The sequence below is a fragment of the Nyctereutes procyonoides genome, unplaced genomic scaffold (assembly GCF_905146905.1).
Source record: "Nyctereutes procyonoides isolate TBG_1078 unplaced genomic scaffold, NYPRO_anot_genome, whole genome shotgun sequence".
NCBI lineage: Eukaryota > Metazoa > Chordata > Mammalia > Carnivora > Canidae > Nyctereutes > Nyctereutes procyonoides.
Window position 1 is genome coordinate 17,091,629 of NW_026575042.1, and position 23,746 is coordinate 17,115,374.

The window sequence follows — 23,746 nt, forward strand, 5'->3', positions numbered from 1 at the left end:
TATAGTGTGTTCCATACACAGTGGTATTACTTTTCAAATATATTTATAATTCTAACTATTTGATGAAGTTCATGTTATCTCTATTTTACAAATGAAGAAAACTAAGACTTAAAGATACTAAGATCATACCATAAATGACCAGAGCAAGGAATTGAGCAGATTTACCTACAGCAAAATCCACAGTATAATATTTCATTGTAGATTTTAGTACCTCATGGAAAATATGTAGTTTAGTAATGTGGTAACCGAACAAAAAGAAAGAAATACTCTAGAATTACTTATTCAGAAGTAATTAACAGTCTAAATTAAAAAGAACCATCAAGACTTACTATTTTTCATTGAACAAAAGTGATTTTAAAGTTAATTCCTTGCATTTGTTTTTACTTCTATCTAGCAGTAATACTGAACATTTCTCATTCACCAGCTTTTATGAGGGATTATAGATTTTATATAGAAACTAGGAGGGGACACACGGGTTCACAGTAGCTTGTTAGGCCATATTGTTAAGGGGATAAAGGTAGCAATTATCTGAAAATTGAAGAATAGTATTAAGCTTTTTTTCTGCTCTGCATAAGTATGACATGAGATTTAAAGAAAAGAAATTAGAATAGGGAAGAGAGGGAATTTCTAAAGAGAAGAAAAGGCCCTTAATTATTGTTTAAGAAGACATCTATAGAAGGTATATAATTAAAAGAACAGGAACAACTGTATATTATTCTCTGGTTTAATTACCTAGTGCTTAAAGCACTTAGAAATCGTAGTTCACTTTCCTTGAAGTCTGATGTTATGTTATAGGAGGAAAGTGGGCTTAGCATCATTTTGCAGAAACTATATTTTATGTCATAGGATCATGATTTGTGCAAACTCATAGTAAAAAAAAGTAGTGTTTCCTATTATGTTTTGGGGAGTAATTACATATAAAAGAGTTAAGTATATTTTTAGTATTGATAGCTCTATTCTGATTCCATGTTTTTTAACTTTGTCACTATTGACAGTTTGGGCTGGACAGGTCTTTGTCATAGGGGCTATCCTGTGCATAGTAGGATGTTTGACAGCATCCCTGGCCTCTGTTCACTAGCTGCCAGTAGCACTCCCTAGTTGTGACAGTCAAAAATGTCCCTACATGTTACCATGGGCTACATATATCCCAACACAATCTTCTGTTTGAGCATTATTGCTCCAACTACTTCGATTTTCAAACCATTAGTGGCAGAAGACTCTGGTATATTTGATTTATCTTTCTGTAGTTAGATATGCTATTGTGAGAAAAATTTAAGGGCAAAAATAATAGATTTACCAAAGTATGATTTTTTAAATCTCAGTGTTGATTTTATATATGCATACATTATTTTCTCTTAAGTTCAGTCTGAGTTATCTGTGCTAATGATAGTTTTTAATTTTAGGGAATTTACTCATTTAATTATGAGCACCAGGAATTTATTGTACAAGCAGGGAGATGTTCTTTACTGATTAAGAAATCAGCTTTCCCTTAGCTGAGATTGGGAAGGACTACATAGAGAAGATAATGGTGAAAAACTCTTAATGTGTACCTGCAGGGCAGTTCTATTAGGTTCAAGATGACCAGGTTAGCCAGATGACTTCAGATCATATTCTAGCTTTACCAGTATTGAATTCCACATCATTTCTTCTTCCCATTCCACTTTATCCTTACATTTCCACCTTAGTCTTCATTCTACTCTTCTCTTCAAAATCTGATGACTGAGGCTATTCTGGGAAATTACACATGTATTTTTTTGATCATACATCTGTGGATTGAATACATTTAGTAATTGGAAGTATGTGTATTGATGGTCACTTGCTAATTGACACCAAGGTATTAATAATAGTCTTCATTTTCTTATGTGGAAGTCAGTGAAAGCCACTGAAAAATACTGGTTAGCCTTTTCTTTTTTTCCTACTTAGGCATGTATTTTAATAAAGGAATAGACTCTATTTTGGAAGTTTAGAGACAAAGGTCAAAGAAGAGGAATCATATAACTGCTCTGCTAAGCTAAGGTGGTGAGAAATGAGATAAGTTTTAGCACATAGTTTTTATTTCAGAATTGTTTAACACTTCCAGAACACATAGCTAAATTGTTAGCATATGCTTTTTCTTTTTTCTTTTTTTTTTAAGATTTTATTTTTAAGTAATCTCTATACCCAGTGTGGAGCTCAAACCCACAACTCCCAAGATCAGGAGTTGCAAGCTCCACTGACTGTGTTAAGCCAGGTGCCCCAATAGTTTATATATGCTATTTATACTTAGGTTTTTGGGTTATGGTAACATCCTGTTAATAGGTATTTAGTAAAAAAAAAAGGGGGATATCATAAAGGTCTTCGGTCATTGAGTTTAAGCAGTAAACCCCAATGACTTAGTTACAATTATTAGTTACAGTGTGTTCTAGAAAAATGAAAATACCCTTTGATGCATCAGATATAACTGCTATGCTTAAAAATCAGGAACTTTGCTAATATTAAATTTAAAATTTATAGAATTTAGTCACAAACTGCTAAATTGAATTTCTGTGGGTAGCTAGACTGTTGTGAGTGGCAGAGTTAAAACTACAAGTCAAGTCTGTTGTAGGTCAGCCTGGCACCTTTTCTCTTGTGCTCAGTGTTTGGGGCAATAGTAATCTATATTCTTGAACTTGAAAATCCTGGGTGTTCTGAAAAAAGTGACATACATTTAATGGTAGAAATCTGTATTACATGTAACTTTATAAATATTGTTACATGTACTTTATAAATACTGAGATTTGAGGTTTTGCAAAGATCATAGTGGTAACAATTGGTCACAGGCTGCAGGTTATTTTTAGGTCATTTTATTGTTGTTTTACTGTTGCTGCTGAATGTCACTTCAAATGAGCATGCTAACAATTGAACACACATCTATCATTTGTAATCCAAACTAATTTTATAGGTCTGTCTGAATCTTTTAGATTGAGTAAATTAAAGTCACATGGCTATGAAGTGGCAGAGAGCATACTTATTTCAACACAGATGTGTTTGATTATAAAACTCTTACTCTTTGTATTTGTATTATAAAAACATTGCTATTATATTTTCAAGCTGTACTTAGGAATAATGGCAGTAGGCAACACATAAATACTAGCCAAGATAAATGAAATTCTTGAGGAAATCATTATGATAACTTTAACTTATAGTTGATGTAGTTCTTGGATTTTTCTGAGTTGCATTTAGAGTTTATCAGAAAATAAATATTGTTACTGAAGTAAGTATGCCAAGTGTAGTTTGGCATCATTAAGCTGTGCAGTTTGCATGTGTTTTAGATACACCAAGAGTGCATTCCCAAAGTATTTGTAGTGGTGTAATCAGACTCAGGACTTCCAGCTTCTTTTTTTTTTTTTAATTTTTTTTAAAATTTTTATTTATTTACGATAGTCACACAGAGACAGAGCTAGAGAGAGAGGCAGAGACATAGGCAGAGGGAGAAGCAGGCTCCATGCACCGGGAGCCCGACGTGGGATTCGATCCCGGGTCTCCAGGATCGCGCCCTGGGCTAAAGGCAGGCGCCAAACCGCTGCGCCACCCAGGGATCCCAGGACTTCCAGCTTCTGTGATCCTCACCTAGTCACTTTTTTTCTTCCTTTTGCAAAAGGCCACTGTTTTGTAAATCCCAATTATATTAAATGTTAAAATATACAGCTTAATTACTGCTTAAAATGTTATTCTTGTCTTGCTGGTATGATACTAACACCTGGCACTTTTGGTTTTTTAACCTTGCACATTTGCTTTAAATAAATTATCACTTTCAGGATATGAACAGTCAGTTTACAAAGTGAATTTTCTTTTTACTAATTTGGAATTTTTTGGTTCTTAATACAGGTATTTTGGCCTCTCCACAGTCTGCCCCTGGAAACTTGGACAATAATAAAAGTGGAGAAATTAAAGGTAATGGAGGTGGAGGAAGCAGAGAGAATAGTACTGTTGACTTCAGCAAGGTAATTTTGTCCTTCCCTGTAAATTGTCATAATTATTCTTACTGAGGGAATCACTAGCAATGTGCCTTATTGGCATTGATTACAATAATTTTTTTAATAGATTGTGCTTACCAGCCTGCCTGTGATGCTCATAATATGTAATTTAAGGTCAGAAATTACGGGAAAGGTAACAGTCTAAAAGCATTTGAATATCTTTATGTCTTACTAGTTTCAGGAATTTTGACAAAAGAATATGTGAATTATAGTGGTCTATACCTACCCATAGATAACATGAAACTTCAGGACCTTTTGAATTACAGTCATTTGTTCTGGAGCTACTAGCACCAGAAAGATTAATTCTGGGCATGATGTTACAGCACTGGTGGGATCAGCCCTTTCTTGGCTGTAATAAGATCCCAGAATTACTGTCTTATGGTGTCAGTACTTTCTGGAATATCCCTGGGAAACATATCAGTGTTTCCCCATGGGTAGGTAAAGGCATGGGTTTAGAGACAACTCCCTGTCTCAACTATGATTTTTTAAAATTTTTGTTAGATGAATATTTAGGTGAGATAGAAATAGAAAACTTCAAAATTTCAAAGGAACTGGGCAAAAAACTCTAAGTTCAAATTGTAGTTGAATTCAAAGCATACTTCATGAGGCCTACTTCTGAATAATTAATTCTGTGTGGCTCCTATAATTTTTTGAATAGTATTAGTTTGTCTTAAGATACTATTTTAACATTGTTGTATCTGGTTTAAGATTTTTTAATTCAGTGTGACTATTTCAAGTAAGATTCATTTCTCTTAAGCCTTTTATGGTATAAAATCTATAAAATCACATTTTGCAAAAAAGGAATGTAAAATGACTTGCGTTATAGCTTTGCTTGAGCTTCTTGCTCTAAAATTATAAAAGTATTTTTAATGCTTCTATTCTAACTTGATCATATTTTTACTGGTACTTCTGTTATTTCAGATGAGTGAAAAGTTTTCAGTGACTATACTGCAGTTTATTCTTGCTAAATGGATAAATATAATTTATGTTATAGATCTCCTCTAGACATGGCAGATGCCGGGTTTTTTTTTTTTTTTTTTTTGTTCCTCTGTCACAGTTTTACTTTTTTTTTACTTGGCTTGTCCTTGTGTACACCTCCTTGTCTCCTGTTGGGCAGGAGTCTGCCTCCTGGCACTGTAGTTGTGGCACACTGGGTGTGGGACTCAAGAGGCCCGCTGTAAGTGCTGGTTTTATTTTTAATAGATAGCCCTGTAAGTGGTTGTTTAGTGACTTGTGTGAAACTGCATATAAGTGAAGTTCCCATACTTTGATATTATGTTTATAACCTTTTCTTTGTAATTATACACAGACTACTAAATTTGATTTTTCTAGCACTGTCCTATATATCTATATCTATACCAATAATGGCTATTTACTTTAGTTTTAAATAAAAATAAAAATAATTTTTTCCCATTAAGTGAAAATACCAGGGAATACACAGAGCTCTTTAAAATAAAAAGAATTTCTAATAATATATATAAAATACAAAGGGGCCAGTTCATTTCTAAGATTAAACAAAAATAATCGTGAAAGGAATATTCTTTTAGCACTGTGTATAATTTCATGAATTATTGTTAGTTTGTGAACTCTATTTTTGTCCTGAATAGTTTTAATGAATAGTACTATAATCCCTGAACATTTTCTCTAGTTTGTATGTTTCATAATTTACATCTCTGAAATAGTAAAGATGATGACGGAGCCATTGGGTCGTTTGATAGATGTGTTTTGCTTGTTTTTTTGTATTTGTCTACTCCATTCTTTACATGTGTGAGAAGTTTGATGTTTATACATCCATTAGATTACCAGTTTTGATTAGTAAATAGTAGTCTTAAAAGCAGATTTTCATTCCTATTTCTCTCTATATAGACTTACAAATGCCATGCAAATTTGATTTTTAATTATTCTTTATTTGTCAATAGGTTGATATGAATTTCATGAGAAAAATTCCCTCGGGAGCCGAGGCATCCAATGTGCTGGTAGGAGAAGTGGACTTTCTGGAAAGACCTATAATTGCATTTGTGAGATTGGCTCCTGCTGTTCTCCTTTCAGGGTTGACTGAGGTCCCTGTTCCTACAAGGTAAAGAGTTCATTCTGATTAACATCCTCAGCAGCATGTCCTAAAGCTAAAGATTTTCATCTCTTGATAAAAAGCATTTTGCTTTATGTAAAAAAAAAAAAAGCTTATTTCAATTGTTAATATTGTTACCGCATCGAATGCTTTGACTAGTAGAGAATAAAAGAGCTATCTTTTTTTCTGGAATAAGAAGGAAAAAGCAAAAAACAAAAAAAGTGTTCTTTTAAAAGATACTTAGCATTTATACCTTTATAAGAGGTTTGGTGTTTTAGGACCTTCGGTTTAGAGGACAGCTTGCCATTTTAGACCTGTTAGGTTCTGTGGAGTCAGAATGGAGTTGAATTCTTACTGGGCCACTTTTTCTGGGAGAGTCAAACCTGTCTGAGATTTTCTAAGCTTCATTTATAAAATGAGCATACGATTACTTCATATGGTTGATTACATGTAATAAAAAGCCTCTGGATTAGGCAAATGCTTTGTTCTGACATGACCAAAATTTTCTGTTCAATATACATAAGTAAAAAGCAGATGGGGTCATATCCCTAAGAATTAGCAAGTTGTGTTATAAAGGATAATCAGTTTGTTAGCTATTGACTATTTAAACTTAATTGTAAATAATAATTTAAAAAATATTTTAAAAATAATTTTTGTAGTATTAAAAGATGAAGAATTACTTGCAACTTGATTGGAATATATGTGCCTATTTTTAGTATGCTTTCCTGAGTTACACTAGTGACGTAGAATTAAGGTAAGTAAGAAAAATAATTCCATAGATTTACACTATGGAATCTCATAAATTCTCATAAAACAAGAAGATGAATACTTTCAATTTGGGTAAATGTGAATATTAATATTTTTACTGTAGTGTAAATGAGGATAGAAATAAGTAAGTTAAATACTTTTTAGTCATTTGTAAATAAATTAAAACAATAAAATAATAGGAGGTTTGATGTTAAATTTGTGGCGTCGTAAGAATTCTTTTTCCTTCCATAATACCTTATTTACCACAATAGTCTTTATCCAGACCATATTTGAGGGATTATAAATTTTTTTGTGTATACTATGAACTGTTTTATTAGGAAAACCTTAATTGTAAGTATTTAATGGAATTGGTATTTCCCTTATTTACTAATTTACCTTTTCTGTCAATACAGATTAGATCAAACTGTTTACTCAAATTCAAAAGAGTAAAGAAAATCAGAACTTTTTATGTAAATCACTCAATTCTTTAATCACTTCTTTACCCTAAAGAAGATGGGGCTCAGTAATGTGGTAGAAAGTTAATTATGAATGCCTTGCTTAATTTTGTGGTCTGCTTTGCTAGGGGTAGAGTGTCATCTTCTCAGTGATTGGTAGAGGGGGTAGAGAAGTCTAAATGTTGTTTCTGTGTTTACATTTGAGTGATTGCTTTATGATTGCCTAGATCTTACTGTATATGTTGCTTATATTTAAGTTTGTGTATTTTAATGTTTCTTTAGGTTTTTGTTTCTGTTATTGGGTCCAGCAGGCAAGGCACCACAGTATCATGAAATTGGAAGATCAATAGCCACTCTCATGACAGATGAGGTAATTAAAATATCCTATGAGGTGGATACTGATTATGAGGTTTATCATATTAGAAAATCCCCTAGAAGTGGAATTTCAGATCCTTTTCAAGTGGACACTGGTTGTGAAACATAATTTAGTTTTTGTTGTAGTTGTTCATGGTAAAGTTTACAAAATTGTCCTTGCTGTCTGTACTATTTTATTTTATTCCCTCTTCGACAATTTGCCTATGGTGATATCTTTAAGACCTTTCTGTCAAGACCAGTAAATGCTTTTTGGTATTTTATTTTCCCCTCAACATTTGAAATTATTGACCACCTTCTGGAAATTTTGAAATTTTCTCCATCCTGGACTTCAGGATATAATTTCTTTAGGTTTTGCTTAGGATTTCGCCTTATCCCCCTTCCTGTTTTTTTTCTCCATAATTTCTCTCTTCCATTTTTGAACCTTTTCACTGAGCAGGGCCAAATTGACCAGGACTTCTGTCTTTCTTTGGGGCAGAGCTTTGTAATCAGGTGTTAGACGTATTTATCACACCTAAGGTAGATTTACTATGTGTAGAATTTTTCTTTCAACTTTAAAATACTTTTGTTCAATTTTTTTTTCTGTAGATTTTTCATGATGTAGCCTATAAAGCAAAAGACAGAAATGACCTCTTATCTGGAATTGATGAATTTTTAGACCAAGTAACTGTCCTACCTCCAGGAGAGTGGGATCCTTCTATACGCATAGAGCCACCAAAAAGTGTTCCTTCTCAGGTAAGAATCCATACCATTTTGTATGTTACTTTTTCGTAGTTAAAATACTTTTGAGTATGTTATATACATTTTTATGATTCCAAAAACAAAACTATATATAAAGGTGCACTCAGAGAAGGTGTACCCCTGCCATATTGCATTTACTTTCTTACGCCTATACCTGCCTCCTGTGAGAGGACCATTTGTTACTAGTATTGGTTCATCTTTCTAGTTTTTATTCAGTACAAGAAAATATAAACAGAGTCTTGCTTCTTCCTCCTCTTTCTTACCAAAAGTTGACATACTACGTGTACTGTTCTGCTTTGTTTTTTTTTTCTCTATTAACAGTATATCCTGGAGATTTGATAACAAGACATCATAGAAATATTTATTTTTTCAAAGCTTTGTTTTGTGTCATTTATGGATATCCTGTAATTTATGCTTTTCCTGGGCTCAGTCTTTTGCTTTTACAAAGCATGTCACAATATTTATATGCTGATTTAGTCTTGTGCGGGTGTATCTATAGGGTAGATTCCCAGAAATAGGATTGCTGGTTCACATGGGAACTTATTTATAATTTTAGTAGATATTACCAGAATCCCTTCTTACTGGGTTACATTGTTCTGGACTCCCACAGTAATGAATGCCTCTTTCCCTATAGCTTCACTAACAGTGTATTGTCAGACTTTTGGATATTTGTCAGTCTGATAGGTATCTTTATCCTTCTGTGTCAGGTATTTTCAAGTGTTTTTTGTTTTTTAAGAGTTTATTTATTCATGAGAGACACAGAGAGAGAGAGAGAGGCAGAGACATAGGCAGAGAGAGAAGCAGTCTCCCTGCAGGGAGCCTGATGTGGTATTCGATCCCACGGCCACGGGATCACAACCTGAGCCAAAGGCAGACACTTAACCACTGAGCTACCCAGGCATCCCTCAAGTTTTAATTTACATTTATATAATTAGTGAGGTTGAATATTCCTGGGTATCTTTAGTTCATCAGACCCACATCCGACCCCTGCCAAATGCCTTTTCTTAATATTGAAATCGTTTGTTGATCCTTTGGAGTTTATTATGGTGCATTATGAATGGAGTATGCATCCAATTTTATCTTTATCTAAATTGCTGCCTTTTTGTTCTAATTCATTAAAAAGTTAGGCATTAAGTGATGCTGCCTTATGTTTTCTGAATTTCCATTTGCATTCAGGTCAGTTTTCAGAATTTCTTTTCATTGGTCTTTCTATTCATGAACCACTTCCACACTTTAATTTCTGAGGCTTTTAACATATTTTAATATTCAGTAGATCTAGATTCCCTCTTGATCTATTAGTCTTGCTTTTCTGAATTTTCTTGGCTATCTTTGCATATTTATATTTCTATGTAAGCTTTAAAATCAGCTTTTAATTTCAGAAGTAAAACCTGATTTTTCAAAAGTTGTAACGGCAGTGAAATTTGTAAATGAACTGAGGCAGTATTGACATCTTTGTAACATTGAATCATTCAAGAACATGGTATGTTTTCTTCCACTTGTTTTCCTATTTCAAGTCAGTTCTTGTGTCCTTAAGGAATGCAATAAATTTCTCTTTATCTATGCTTTACATGCTTCTTGGTGAGTGTATTCATAAACATTTTTGTCTTTATTGTCTTGATTGTAAATGAGGGTTTTGTTCCTCTATATCATCAGTTTGTTACTTTTATATATGAAGGCTATTTGTTATTGTATGTTTCTTTTTCCTCCTCCCTTTCTTGGTTCTTTCATAGTATGTAATGGTTTTTCAGTCCTATCATCTGCAGTAAGGTATTATTACCCCTCCTTTTATCATTTTTGCAGCTCTAATACATTTTCTGTTATCTAATTGTATAGGCTGAAACTCAGTGTTAAGTGATAGTTGACTTGAAATGGGCATTTTTTTTTAGATGTATTTATTTATTTAATTTTATTTATTTTAAGATTTAATTTATTTATTCATGAGAAACACAGAGAGATAGAAAGGCAGAGACATAGGCAGAGGGAGAAGCAGGCTCCACTCAGGGAGCCCGATGTGGAACCTGATTCCAGAACTCCAGGATCACTCCCCCCGAGTCGAAGGCAGATGCTCAACCGTTGAGCCACCCAGGCATCTCAAGATGTATTTATTTATTTTAGAGAGACATATGGAGCATGCATGCACTCATGTAAGCAGATTGGGGAAGGGGCAGAAGGAGAGGGAGAGAGAGAATCTCAAGCAGACTCTGCAAGTGCAGAGCCCAGTGCAGGGTTCTGTCTCATAACCCTGAGATCATGATCTGAGCTGAAACCCAGAGCTTAACTGACTGAACCATCTCGGCACCCCTAAATGGGCATTTCTTAATTTATTCTGAACTCCTGTTCATGTCTCTAATGTTTCTCCCATTAAGTCACTGACATTGGAGACCAAAATATACATTTTTGTCATGCTAAGAAAGTATCCTGATTTCTGTCTCATTGAAATTTTTAATATCTCTGGAGATGATTGTGTGAATTTTATTTATTGATTATTGTGGGGAACCATATTAATGGAATATATACTATGAAAACACTGTTGTGTTGGTAGAATAAGCCAAGATTCAGCTTCAGAATTCTGGTTATTTCTAATTTATTTGAGTTGTTCACATCACTGTAAGTAGATGGTGTATAGTGTATTGTGCCGTCTTCATGCTTTGACATCTTTGTTATATTTGTTTGATAAAAGAAAATTTGTAAATTCTCCTTTCCCTTTCCCACTTAAAGCTTTTAAAACTTTAAATGTCTTGTGATGATTTGGTTCTAAAAAATTTGGAGGAATAAGTGTAAAATTTTCTGAGCCTGAGTCTTTGGTTGCATGGTGCGCTTAAGCTTATTTCTTCTGTGGTGATTGGTTTGTGTAAGCTTTCTCTTTTTTTCTCTCATTAAGTGTTTCTAGAAAATTACCTATTTCCTCTTTCTCTGGTGTCAGTTTTGGGAAATTATGTTTTCCTAATGTATTACCCATTTCATCAAGGTTTTTAATTTATTTGCAAAGCATTGTACAGTATAGTCTCTCTCTCTCTGTGTGTGTGTGTGTGTGTAGCAAATTTCCCTTGGTTTGAAGTTGCCTTCTTGTCATATCTTTTGCTGAGCATTAGCTAATGATTTATCATATTTTTTTCAAATAGAACAGCTTTTACAACTTAATTTAAATTTTCCTTTTTTAAAAAAGTATTTTGTTTTGGGACTCAGTTTCTGCTTTTAGCTGTTTTATTTCATGCATTCACTACAGGAAAGAATTTTGTTTTCACATTTCCTGAGTTACTTAATTCATTTATTTTTATTCTCTCATTTTTCTTAATATAAGTGCTTAATTTTCTTGAATGATGCTTTTGCTGTATCCCATAGATTTTGATATGTAGTATTTTCCATTATTTTTGTTCCTTATGAGTTCTATAATTTTGTCCCATTTGAGCTAAGATGTAAGTTTTAATTTTGACGTTTTCAAATGGTAGTCTTGTGATTATAGGTAAGTCTTACTACTCTATAAATATTGAACATATAAACCAAGTAGTACTAAGTTTGTAGTCCACCCAGAGCTTTTGACCCAGGGGATCTCCTGGGATAAACACCTTCCCCCACCTTTTGTTCTGTCCTTTCTGTCACACAACCTTTGACCTCTAGAAGTAACAAATTTACAGTTAGCTCCTTTCTCTTTAAGTGGGGGGAAGGGGACATCCTTTATCATAAGAATCTTGAATTAGTAAGAAAATTTAATAGGAAATTTATTTTTATGGCAATGTTTTAACAGATAACTCTTGTGCTACTTATATCTTCATGGAGGTATTTTTGTAAAACAAAGATGGCATTTACTTTTAATATTATTAATGTAAATATTTTTCATTAGCGTGAGCAATATTTTAAATATTCTGTTTAGAAAGATGTTTTATTGGATATTTATTTTCTTATTGCTGATTCGTAATTTGAAATGGTGTGTATAAATGTGCATTATAGTATATTTGTTATTAGAATACAAAATACAAAAAGCCAATCATATAGTTAAAATATTAATAGAGACAAATATTAGATATTGTTCTAAAGTGCAATTTATTTAAAGTAGAAGTTTATATTAGGAATAATTTTTTCTAAGAGCACTGATTAGATATGTAATCAATATGGCATCTCCTGTTCCCTCTAATTCAGGGTGCCATCTTAGCTTTTTGAAAACAGAATTCTTACTGGGTGATGGGTGCTGAGGGGGGCACTTGACGGGATGAGCACTGGGTGTTATGCTATATGTTGGCAAATCGAACTCCAATAAAAAAAATATACAAAAAAAAGAATTCTGAAAATGTGGTTTTTTTTTTTTTTTTTTTTTTTTTTTTTTTTTTTTTTGTAAAATGCAGGAAAAGAGAAAGATTCCTGTATTTCCCAATGGATCTGCCCCCAGCTCGGGTGATACTCCTAAAGAAGCTGCTCATCATGCTGGGCCGGAGCTACAGAGGACTGGACGGTGGGTACAAATACTGATTTCAGTGTGGGAGTCTTTTGGGGGGACTAGAGGTTGATTTGAAGAAGAAGGCATAAACTTTTTTTTTAAATATCAGAAATTTGTACAGTGTTTTTTTATGTCTTTAAAAATGCATTATTCTGTAAGTGTATGGTGTTAAGGAAAATTATGCATTTAAAAGTAATTTTACTAGTAAATACATGAATTCTGTGTATCAGGCTTTAATTTAAAGCCAAAGTATTATGGATCATACATTAAGAATAATGAGCAGTTATACAGTATTGTAGGGTTATTTACATTACCTATACAGAACGTTCTTGGAGAAGGTGTGGAGTGCTATTAAAATTCTCCATATAAAGTTAGAGAATTACAGAAACAGAGGAATTGTAACTGATATTTTTTGTGTATGTGCCTAGACTTAAAACTCTTAAATGAGCATTATATCATAAGATAATGTGAAATTAGGTAGTAATTAAACCATAGTTATGAGTTCTAGAAACCTAGTTAGAAAAACTGTTGAAGATGTTAATTTTATAATAAAAAATAGAAATATTGCTAGGTGTAAAACATTGTCCTAAAATATTTTGTAGAAGTAGAGAAATGTTACAGTATTTCCATACTGTAACAAAGCATGTAGATATTGATACTGTATTCCACTGGTAGTTGTTATGAACCAAAGAGATTTTGACTGTTATATATTTGTTTAGCAAATCAGGTTATTTTATATAGACACATTATTTAGGGGAGTTGATGACATATCTAAAGAATACTATTTAGGAGAAAAATAACAACTGGCATACTGAATATAAAATTTAGAGCAACTTAAACTCACAGTTTATTCATTGCCTAATATATTAGTCTCTGTGACTATCATAGAAATAAGACTGCTCTGGTATGAAAGGTGGTGGTCTAAAATTAGCTGTTACTATTACTTCTTTAAACTTCAGACTGAGATAGGGTTAGTGGCTGAGAAATACCAAGTCAGGCTCCCATTGATTTCATGGTCACACGAGAGCCTCCTATAAACTATTAATCAGTTGTTGATTTGATGATGTAATTTCATTTTTTAGATTATCATTGGCACCATTTTATTACAAGTTGATTTCCATTGCTGTCAGATTATAGCGTAATACTTGAGTATATTTATAGAGTATACTTGTCAGTGTGTGTTCAATGTTTATTTCAGTATTAACTTTAAAATAAGGTAGAGTGGTAAACCTTGAAACATCCAAGTATTTTAAAGCATAAGATTAATTTTTTTGATGTATTTTTTTTGCAGTATTTTCTACACAATGACTATATGTTTTATGAGTCACTAAACCTTTTTGAAATATTGCTTTGCCTAGTACCTACTATGTCTTAGGCAGTGAACAAGAAAAAGTTCCTGCTCCTCGCAGAGCTTTTATTAGGCACTTTGAAATTAGATGTACCCAAGAGTCTGATTAAAAAAAAGAAACATTGAAATGATAAGGCTTTGATGTGCAAACATAGATTTTAAACTTCCTGATAAAACCTCTTAGTTTTACTAATATGCACATGAGCTTGAGTACATGTCCAGTAAATTAAATGCACTAAGTAGTTTTTAGGCTTTTCTCCTGAACCAAAACCATTTTTGATTGAAGTACTAATTTTAAAGTCATTAAAATTATTTAAATCACTACTGACTGAGTCTAAGCATAGCATACTATATTCATATTAAATGATATTTGGGGATGTATGATTTATATTATAATTGCTTTCCTAGTATTTTCTGACACTTGCCTTTAAGATTTATAATGTAGATAATAATTGATAGAATTGCTAATGCACATTTTCATGAATGGAGTGTACAGTCTTATTTATTTTTATTGTATATTTTCTTGTACATTTGTGTCTGAAATTACATTTACTCATATAAAATCATTTGCCTGCAGTCTTCTCAATATATAGTCCATAAAATACAGATGTTTATGTGTCTTTTAACTTAATGAGATCTGCCTTTCCTCTATCAGTGGATTAGATTAAATGAGTGTATCTTCTATGATTTATATCATGATTTAAATAGGATATTAATTTTTGTTGATGAAACACTAGGCACCAGCAGTTTAATGTAGCCCATAGTTTTAGTTTGAACTAGCTAGAATCCTCTAGTGTACAGTTTGACGAGTTTCATCTCACCTATTTAGGCTTTTTGGTGGTTTGATACTTGACATCAAAAGGAAAACACCTTTTTTCTTGAGTGACTTCAAGGATGCATTAAGTCTACAGTGCCTGGCCTCGATTCTTTTCCTATACTGTGCCTGTATGTCTCCTGTAATCACTTTTGGAGGGCTGCTTGGAGAAGCTACAGAAGGCAGAATAGTGAGTACAAAGATTGGTAGTGGCCAGGCTCTTAGCTCTTCAGAGGCAAGTGTCTGTGTGCATTTGTCTCACTATTCATACTTTTATTTGAAGAGTCTACCCACAGCATGATTACCCTGTCCCAGAGCAGACTTCCCCCAAAGGTAATTGCTATGGAAAACATGGGGAAGCCATTTGAGCAGGAGAAGATGCACAGTTGAGGTAAAAAAAAAAAAAAAAAAAAAAAAAGGAGAAAAAAAAAGAAAAGAAAAAAAGTTTATCCTGGCTTGCTGGATGAATGGTTTTATAAATTGAGTAAAAGGCTTGTATTGTCTTTTTTGTGGGGAGTGGGGACAGGGTTGGCGGTGGGAGACAAATAGAACTGATTCTGGGTGGGTCATGGGTGGGGGAATTGATTAATGGGCTACTTCATATCCTGTAAGGCATCATAGAATTAGCTAGAGCCGTGTGATTAATATTAACTCATCAGCCCTGGTGAGTAGGCCCTGACTCGACAACTAGAATTTAGAAGTTGTGGACAAATGGTGGATTTTTAGTGTTATTTTGCTGTTATTAAATTTGTGTGAAGGTAGACAATGTTTTAATTAGGAAATATAACTGAAAACTGCATACGTATTTTGATATGACTAAAATGAAAATTTTTATAATTTTTTTGTTCTTGGTAATGCTATAGAAGGGGCTGTGGGAGAGGCATGATAACAGAATCCAGTGCTTTGTAAAATCTTGTAAGACTTTATTTTTGTTCATTTACATTTTATTTTATTTTTTTTTCATTTTTTTCATTTACATTTTAATGGCATTTAAATGCTTTGTAATTCTTGAGGGTATTTTATTTAATTATATCTACTCTTGGGGGGAGATTCATTGTTTATAGATAAAAGGTTAAAAAAAATAGCCAAACGCTGAGTAATGATAATTATTCAATTAATGTACTTCATGAGGTAGACATGAGACAAACATGACAACTGAAATTTCCTTTGAAACTCCATATATTTTTGATTATTTAGATTCTTTTACCTTATTCTGCAATCATTGTATCAAGGAAATCTATTTTTAATAAGTTGCTTTTATGTGCTGTCCCAAACTGTGCATGTAACTCTACTGGTCCCCCTGGAGATGTGTCTAATCTGTTACCATCATGGAAATGCTGCTGCTTTGCTTTTGGACTGTACCACACTGCCTGCCCTTCTTATCCTGCTATTTAATACCATGTGCACGTGGAGTACTTTAGGCATTGGAGGAATATAGACTAGTGTAAGATGAGCATCTGTCTTCTGTCCTGAAGGATCCTGACCTAAGAGAAAAAGATAAGATTGTATATACACAGGCAATACGTCTTGGTGTGGGTGCCACATGTGAATGAGATCAAGGAAGTGCTGTTGCAGTCAAAGTACCAGAAATAGAGAAATCAGGGATATTATGGAGAAAAGTGATATAGAGAAGATGCGTTTGTTTTCAGGTGCATTGGAACCTCAAGTAGGAGGTGCAGATCCAGAGTTCATAGAGTACTGGTAAGGAGGAAAAGTAAAGGTTGGGAATAAATGAGGTTCATAAGGGAGATAACTTGTAGGGACAGGAGAGGGAAAATGTGGGAAGTTAACATTTGTGGACTAGAGGAGGAATGAAAATGAGGAGAAAATGGCTCACAGGATTAAACATGGGCACTGCCAGAACTTCAGAAGAGGAATCAGGATGATATCATTTTGCAGAAACCAAAATAGAGGCTTTGAGAAAGAGGAAAGATTAGCATGGAGTGGTCAGTGCCATGCCCTGGAGTGGTGTAGGGGGGAAGATACTGGTAGGGCTTTTGATGGGTGTAGTGGAAACTTCTGAATGTGGCGACGTGAAGGCAGTGTGGTAGGGCTATGATTTCTTTAGCGAGAGATACCTTTTGGTTTGGGAATGAACATAAAAGCAGTTTAAAAATTAGAAAAAGAATAGATCTGGGTAAAGGAACTAGTAAGTGTACCAATAAGATGTTGGGAGAGGAGTGGTGGAGTGGCGAATGGAGGGTCTTCATGTGGCAGGGTCTGGCTTTTCAACATGGTGTTGGGAAGGGAAACTAATTTTGTGCCCTTTTGCCCCCTGTTAGCATTTCTTTATTTGCCATATCCTTGCTCCTCTTCTGCATTGTTTCGCTTTCTGTCTTTAGATACCATTTAGACGTTTTTTTCTTACATTCATTCCTAAGTATGCATATTCTAATTGAACTAAGGATTTTATAATGGCTTAGCAGTTAATATGGACACTTCATTTGTATGTGGGTTTGATCCTATTTTTATAGCAGTAGTTGAGTAATACTTTGCAAACTATTTTTTTGTGATTTTGATTTTATAAGATGCTGTTATTGCATACGATGAGATTTACTGCCATTTGTTGAGTGTATTCTGTATATCAGCATGTAGGCTTGCTAGACGTTTTCACAAACATGGCTTCATTAAGTTCTCCTGGCTGTCATCACTCCTATTTAAAAAGGACAAAGGTTGGGCTTGAAAAGTTTGGGATACGGCTGGCTGTGGCCTAATGTCTAGAAGTAACGAAGGGGTCTTCTGCTCAAATGTGGTTCTGAAGCCCTGCTTTTCTGCTCCTGCCTTCTGCTGTGCTGCCTCCCAGGTCCAGGAGGGGTGCTTGGCTTGTCCTAAGCTTCTTTTCCTTGCCTTTACCAATGGTGGGCTTTTCCTTTCTTGATAGTGCCTTCCAGTTGATCTTGATGTTTGTGAATGGTAAACTGCTCTTCTCTTTCTGATCCTCCCCTCTGTCTAGTGACATAGCCTATACCCCCTACTGTCTAGTAACCTAATCAGTTAGAATGTAATGTTGGTAGTGGTGCAGAATCAACATAGTAACTTTGATTTAAACTCCCTTGAGCCTTTCATTTTCTTATTTTACTTTTTTTTTTTTACCAAGCTTTAATAATAAGGTACTTCTTCATTTAATGGTTGCTCTGAGTTTATTTTAAAGAGATTTCCCATCTATTTTATGATAAAAATACTTTATTTTTGATATCTATTGGTTAACCTCATAAGATTAATCTCTTTAAACGTGGAAAATTGCTCTTTAGAAATCTTTTTGAGAATGATAGCATCACTTGTTAATTTCAGATTTATTTATTTGAAGGATCTTTTTTCTTTTCATAGCATACCATATGGAGTATTTAATATGTTTTCTGTTTTTTTAAGTGAACTATTTCAGGCATAACACAAACATCCAAAATAACAAACATCTTTGTACTCTGCACAACTTAAGAAATAAAATACCTGTAGATAGAGTTAAAATCTCTGCGTCTGTCTTCCATTTACTCCTTCCTCCTGGCCTCCCACAATACCGCATTCTGAATAAAAGTTGATTACAAAAGTTTACTTTTAATGTGAAAACATTAAGCAGTTTTCCCTATGTATTTAAAATGTGTTTGTAGTTTTCCATATCTTAAAATTTAAAATTGACTTAAAAGTTGCGTCTGCTTTGTATATTTAACTCCTTGATTAGTATTTTTATTTTCCAGATGTCGTACGTGTGTTGTAGTAGGTTAGATATGTTTATGATGTATTACTTCTATTCATTTCTTTTTTCCTTAAACAGAGTGCAATAGAGTCTCTTTTTGGAGCATCATTAACTGGGATTGCCTACTCGTTGTTTGCTGGGCAACCTCTAACAATATTGGGGAGCACAGGTCCAGTTTTAGTGTTTGAAAAAATTTTATTTAAATTCTGCAGGTACGTAATTATTACTTATCACACATGTTTATATATGTGTATAATTATATTGTTTATTAATTTTAGTTAAAAGTGCATCATATATTTAGTAGCTGAAAAAGAGAATCTGAGCAATATATATATATATTTACTGTTTTGGGGCTACCATGTGGTTGACTACTCTGGCCCCTACCATCATTCCTACCCCAGTCACCCTGAGTATAAAATCAGTGGATTTCAGTGCTGGTCAACAAATCCCTTGGGCAATAAAAATCCTTTGTGCTAGCAAATTTCAACCCAGTAAAAAGATGTTAATCTTATTGTTGACTAGTTGGTATGTTGGTCTTATAAAGGAATTTTAAAAAGAGGTGGATCTTGGGGCCTCAAGCTGACTTTAATGATCAGGTCTATTTACCAGAAGGAATTTAGCTTTCGGTATGAGGTGTCAGTTTCCACTGGCAGCGTGCTCACGGTGTGGGAATCAATTTAGGGTACGGTAGCTGGTAGACTTGGAATTTGACATGGCCAATACGATTCCTTTTGTGAGATAAATGTAGTTGAATATTTTAGCCTGAAACAACTGGATCTATTAAATATTTGATTCATCTAACTCATCTTGTTCTGATTCTTTCTTCACTGAGCAAGCTGATTCTGATTCCAATCTGGCATGTTAGCTACAATAGACTAAGAGTGAATGCAGTGACCTGAAGTGTTCAGGACCCTATGGTCCTAAAGTAATTTCTTACTTGAAACTGAGTTTAAAAAATGAAGTCACTTTCAAAAAAAAAAAAAAATGAAGTCACTTTCTTCAGTGATGCTGGTGGCGGAGGAGATGGTATTGATGATGGCAGTGGAGGGAACAGTTTATGTTGACATAGATCTTCTGGATCTTCAGAGAGTCATATTCAGTGGTTCTATAGAGTGTACATCTGTCATTTACTCCTCAGAATTGATTTCAAAGTGAAGTCTTTGTTTTTGAAATACTAATAGCTTGGTAGACTTTCACTGTAAATCTTTTATATAAGTAAAATATAGCCATTATATTTCTGTTATCTTCAGTTATAGAAGAAAAATACAGAGCTTTCTTTAGTTTTATCCTGTAATTTGCTCTTTTTAGGAATCTTATTTTTTAACTGTTTTTATGCTTGTGAAATTTTAATTAAAGATACCCATTGCCATGTGTATATTGATCATGTCCACATTTTTTTCCCTAAACAGAGATTATCAGCTGTCCTATCTGTCTTTAAGAACCAGTATTGGTCTTTGGACCTCTTTCTTGTGCATTGTTTTGGTTGCAACAGATGCAAGCAGCCTTGTGTGTTATATTACTCGATTCACAGAGGAGGCTTTTGCAGCCCTAATTTGCATCATATTCATCTATGAGGCTTTGGAGAAGCTCTTTCATTTAGGAGAAATATATGCATTTAATATGCACAACAATCTAGATGAACTGACCCGCTACTCGTAAGTGTTTTTGTTTTCTCCAGTATTAAAATGTATTTTTTCGGAGATGTCTGAGCCAAAAAAAAAGAATTTTTTTGAATTGTGATGCTCATTGTATATCTAGCTGTAACTACCCAACTAGCCATTTGGAGGTTGACTTGTTTGTTACGGATGAGATTTTACCAGAGCATTCAATGTACGTAAATACAGTTGAACAGGTTGAATCATTTTTATTCCCCAAAACAACTGATTCAAGTGTGTGTACTTTTGTTCTTCTGTTTGAATTGAATCAATTTAAATTCATTTGTTTGGTAACAAACCACCATGTATTTGAATCAGGCAATTATATATATATATATTTAAGATTTTATTTTTTTATTCATGAGACACAGAGAGAGAGGGAGAGACACAGGCAGAGGAGAAGCAGGCTCCATGCAGGGAGCCCAACGTGGGACTCAATCCTGGGTCTCCAAGATAACGCCCTGGGTTGAAGGCAGTGCTAAACTGCTGAGCCCCCCGGGGCTGCCCCAAGATCTTATTTTCTTTAGTCAAATCCTGAATGTAGGATGTAATATTTCTCATATTTCTCATGTTTTGCATTTTCGTTAATATTTTTGAATTTTGATAATTTTTATTTGAAAATATTTTTAAAGTATAATTTCAGTACCCTGTCATGCTGTTTGGTGCAGTATTTTCTTTGTGATGAGAAAAGCATGACTTGAAAATATTTTAAGACTCTAGAATAAAATAAGATTTGAAAAGTAATTATAATAGTTACAAAAGGTTGGCAAATATATTTTATAAAAAGTCAAATAGATTATTAAAATTAAATGTATCTAGGTAGATGCCTATATTTGCTGTCTTTAGCAGTCATGCTTGTTATAAATGTGATTTATATGTTTTTATAAATTTGATTGACTTACATGGAGTGGTTACCAAAAAACAAGGGTACAACTTCCCTCCTTCTGCCTACCTAAGCCCCAAATCCCTATGCTCTTCCCCTTACCTCCATGTTCTCCTCCATCCACCTTTCCCTTGCCTTCCTTACATATTCAACTTTATGGATATGAAAATTTCGATGAGACATTAATCTATTTGAGGAGATTAGAGACACTCTGATCCAAATCTCTTTTGTGTTATCTTCTTTGCTCTTAAGCTAGTTAATTTTTTAAGTGTTACTTTTAGTTTTCTCTCTTTCCCTCTTCCTTTGACCTTTATGAAACATGGCTTTTATGGCTAGTGCCAGCCAATGAGAACATTGTTTACTTTTGGTTAACTGAGTGATTACATATGACCATGATTCATTCAGCTGAGATCCTGTGAGCACTTGCAGGCACTGTGTTAGCAGTGTTGCATAATTCACATCACGTGTGACTTAATTATTCATATCATAGTCCCATTTGTGTATGAAGAAACTGAGCCTCATGGGGATTAAAACCTGCCTTGAGTCAAACAGCTAGTAAATGGTAGAGCGTGGAATGAATCAATGAATCCAAAGTCCAGCCTCTTGCCTGTTCTCAAACAGCTCATAATCTAATTGGAAATATTCCTGTGTGTTTCTTCTTTTTATTTTTTAAACCCACATTTAGAGGCTTTTTTTTTTTTAATTCATTCATGATAGAGAGAGAGAGAGAGGCAGAGACAGAGACACAGGAAGAGGGAGAAGCAGGCTCCATGCAGGGAGTCTGATGTGGGACTCGATCCCAGGACTCCAGGATCACGCCCTGGGCCAAAGGCAGGTGCTCAACTGCTGAGCCACCCAGGGATCCCCTCCTAGTTCTGTCCTGATGAAAAACCAGGTTTCATTTATTTCTTTAAGAATAATTTTTTTTTAAGCTTTTGTTTATTCATGAGAGACACAGAGAGAGAGGCAGAGACACAGGCAGAAGGAGGAGCAGGCTCCATGCAGGGAGTCTGATGTGGGACTCGATCCCAGAACTCCAGGATCACGCCCTGGGCCAAAGGCAGGTGCTCAACTGCTGAGCCACCCAGGTGTCCCCCAAGAATACATTTTAAGATCAATAAAGGATGAACATGAGTAGGTAGGGTTTGTCAGAGTACAAAGCATTAATAGGAGTTTTTGCTTTATTGGGAATCTGTGTGTTTTGTGTATGTGTGGGTGGGGAGGCAGAGCAGCTCCCCTGGGGGTTAAGTAGGTAAGATTTAGAGGAGAGTGACCTTGCAAAACATGAGGGGGGCGGTATCTTGTCGTATTTTTAAAGAAAATAGCATCCCCTCTAAGGAGGAATATATCTAGCAAGTTTCATTAAGATATTCTGTAAAATATCATTCTGTTGATATTTGTATTTTATTTACATAAGCCAAATCTTGTTCCCTTCCACTGTTCTGATAGGTTTTCCACTTTCTAGTCTCCATACATTACAACATGGGAAAAAAGTTTAATTAAAAGCTACCACAGGAGCACCTGGGTGGCTCAGTTGGTTAAGTGTCTGCATTCAACTTAGGTTGTGATCTCAGGGTCCTGAGATGGAGTCCTACATCAGGCTTCCTGCTGATCGGGGAGTCTGCTTCTCCTTCTCCCTCTGCCCCTCCCCCAACTTGTGCGCGTGCTCTCTCTCTCTCTCTTTCTCTAAATTAAATAAAAGCTAAAAATTAAAAAAAAAAAAAGCTTCCACGTTGTGTGGTTGATTTAATAAAATGTGAACATGAAATGCAGGACCCTTAAAATTTTATTCTGTTCTCGTTTCTCAGATGTGTGTGTGTTGAACCTCCTAACCCTAGCAATGAAACTCTAAAAATATGGAAAGAAATGAATTTAACAGCACATGATATTTCCTGGGGGAATCTCACTGTTTCTGTGAGTACATTATGAAATAAGGGATTTTGCAAATATTAACCTAGTTCTTAAGCTTTTTCTGGGTGGACCTACATTTTCTTCTTTATTGATCAGTAGTTGTGATATGTTTTCAGAATATAGTGTTGTGTCGACTAGACAGGAGTTATCACATGTTTATGTATCATACAGTAAAAAGTATAGGCTGAAAAGAACAAACCTGGTAAGGAGGATAAAAATGGACTGTGACTTCCAGGATTTAATTATTAAAAAATGTGAATATACTCTGGTTTCTAATTCCATGTTGATTGTAGATTGGTAAATTCAGAGAAGGTGTTTGCTAGGACTGTGTACTGGAGTTGACAGAACAATACACATCCACTTGTCCTGCTTTCCTGGTACCAGCTCATCTGCTCCATTAGCGGCTTATTCAGAAGATCATGAGTCAGACTAAACCTTGTTTAACTGTGGTCTAGTAGTCTAGTCTATAGTTTCAGCTGTAGAGACTAGTATAATTTAAGCACCTAAGAAAGGAAATAGGACAAGAACATGCAATGAGCACTTACTGTGTACTGAATACTATTACATATTCTTGTATTCTGTTGGGAAATTGTCCTAGCCTTAGAATACCTGTTTAGGGCAATTCTCAGGTTGG

General features: G+C 34.3%; 1 protein-coding gene across 6 annotated transcripts in view; it reads left to right on the top strand.

Annotated features, from left to right (window-relative positions):
• The window catches only part of SLC4A7 (solute carrier family 4 member 7), a 111,130-nt gene that overhangs the window by 60,779 nt on the left and 26,605 nt on the right, over window positions 1-23,746 (top strand). For all 6 annotated transcript variants that reach the window (XM_055321032.1, XM_055321034.1, XM_055321036.1 and 3 more), the window contains 9 exons: window positions 3,847-3,962; window positions 5,915-6,072; window positions 7,548-7,635; window positions 8,226-8,372; window positions 12,719-12,825; window positions 14,988-15,162; window positions 18,742-18,875; window positions 20,073-20,318; window positions 23,010-23,115. In XM_055321032.1, the coding sequence (XP_055177007.1) occupies window positions 3,847-3,962; window positions 5,915-6,072; window positions 7,548-7,635; window positions 8,226-8,372; window positions 12,719-12,825; window positions 14,988-15,162; window positions 18,742-18,875; window positions 20,073-20,318; window positions 23,010-23,115 (1,277 nt within the window). The remainder of the gene's footprint in view (window positions 1-3,846; window positions 3,963-5,914; window positions 6,073-7,547; window positions 7,636-8,225; window positions 8,373-12,718; window positions 12,826-14,987; window positions 15,163-18,741; window positions 18,876-20,072; window positions 20,319-23,009; window positions 23,116-23,746) is intronic.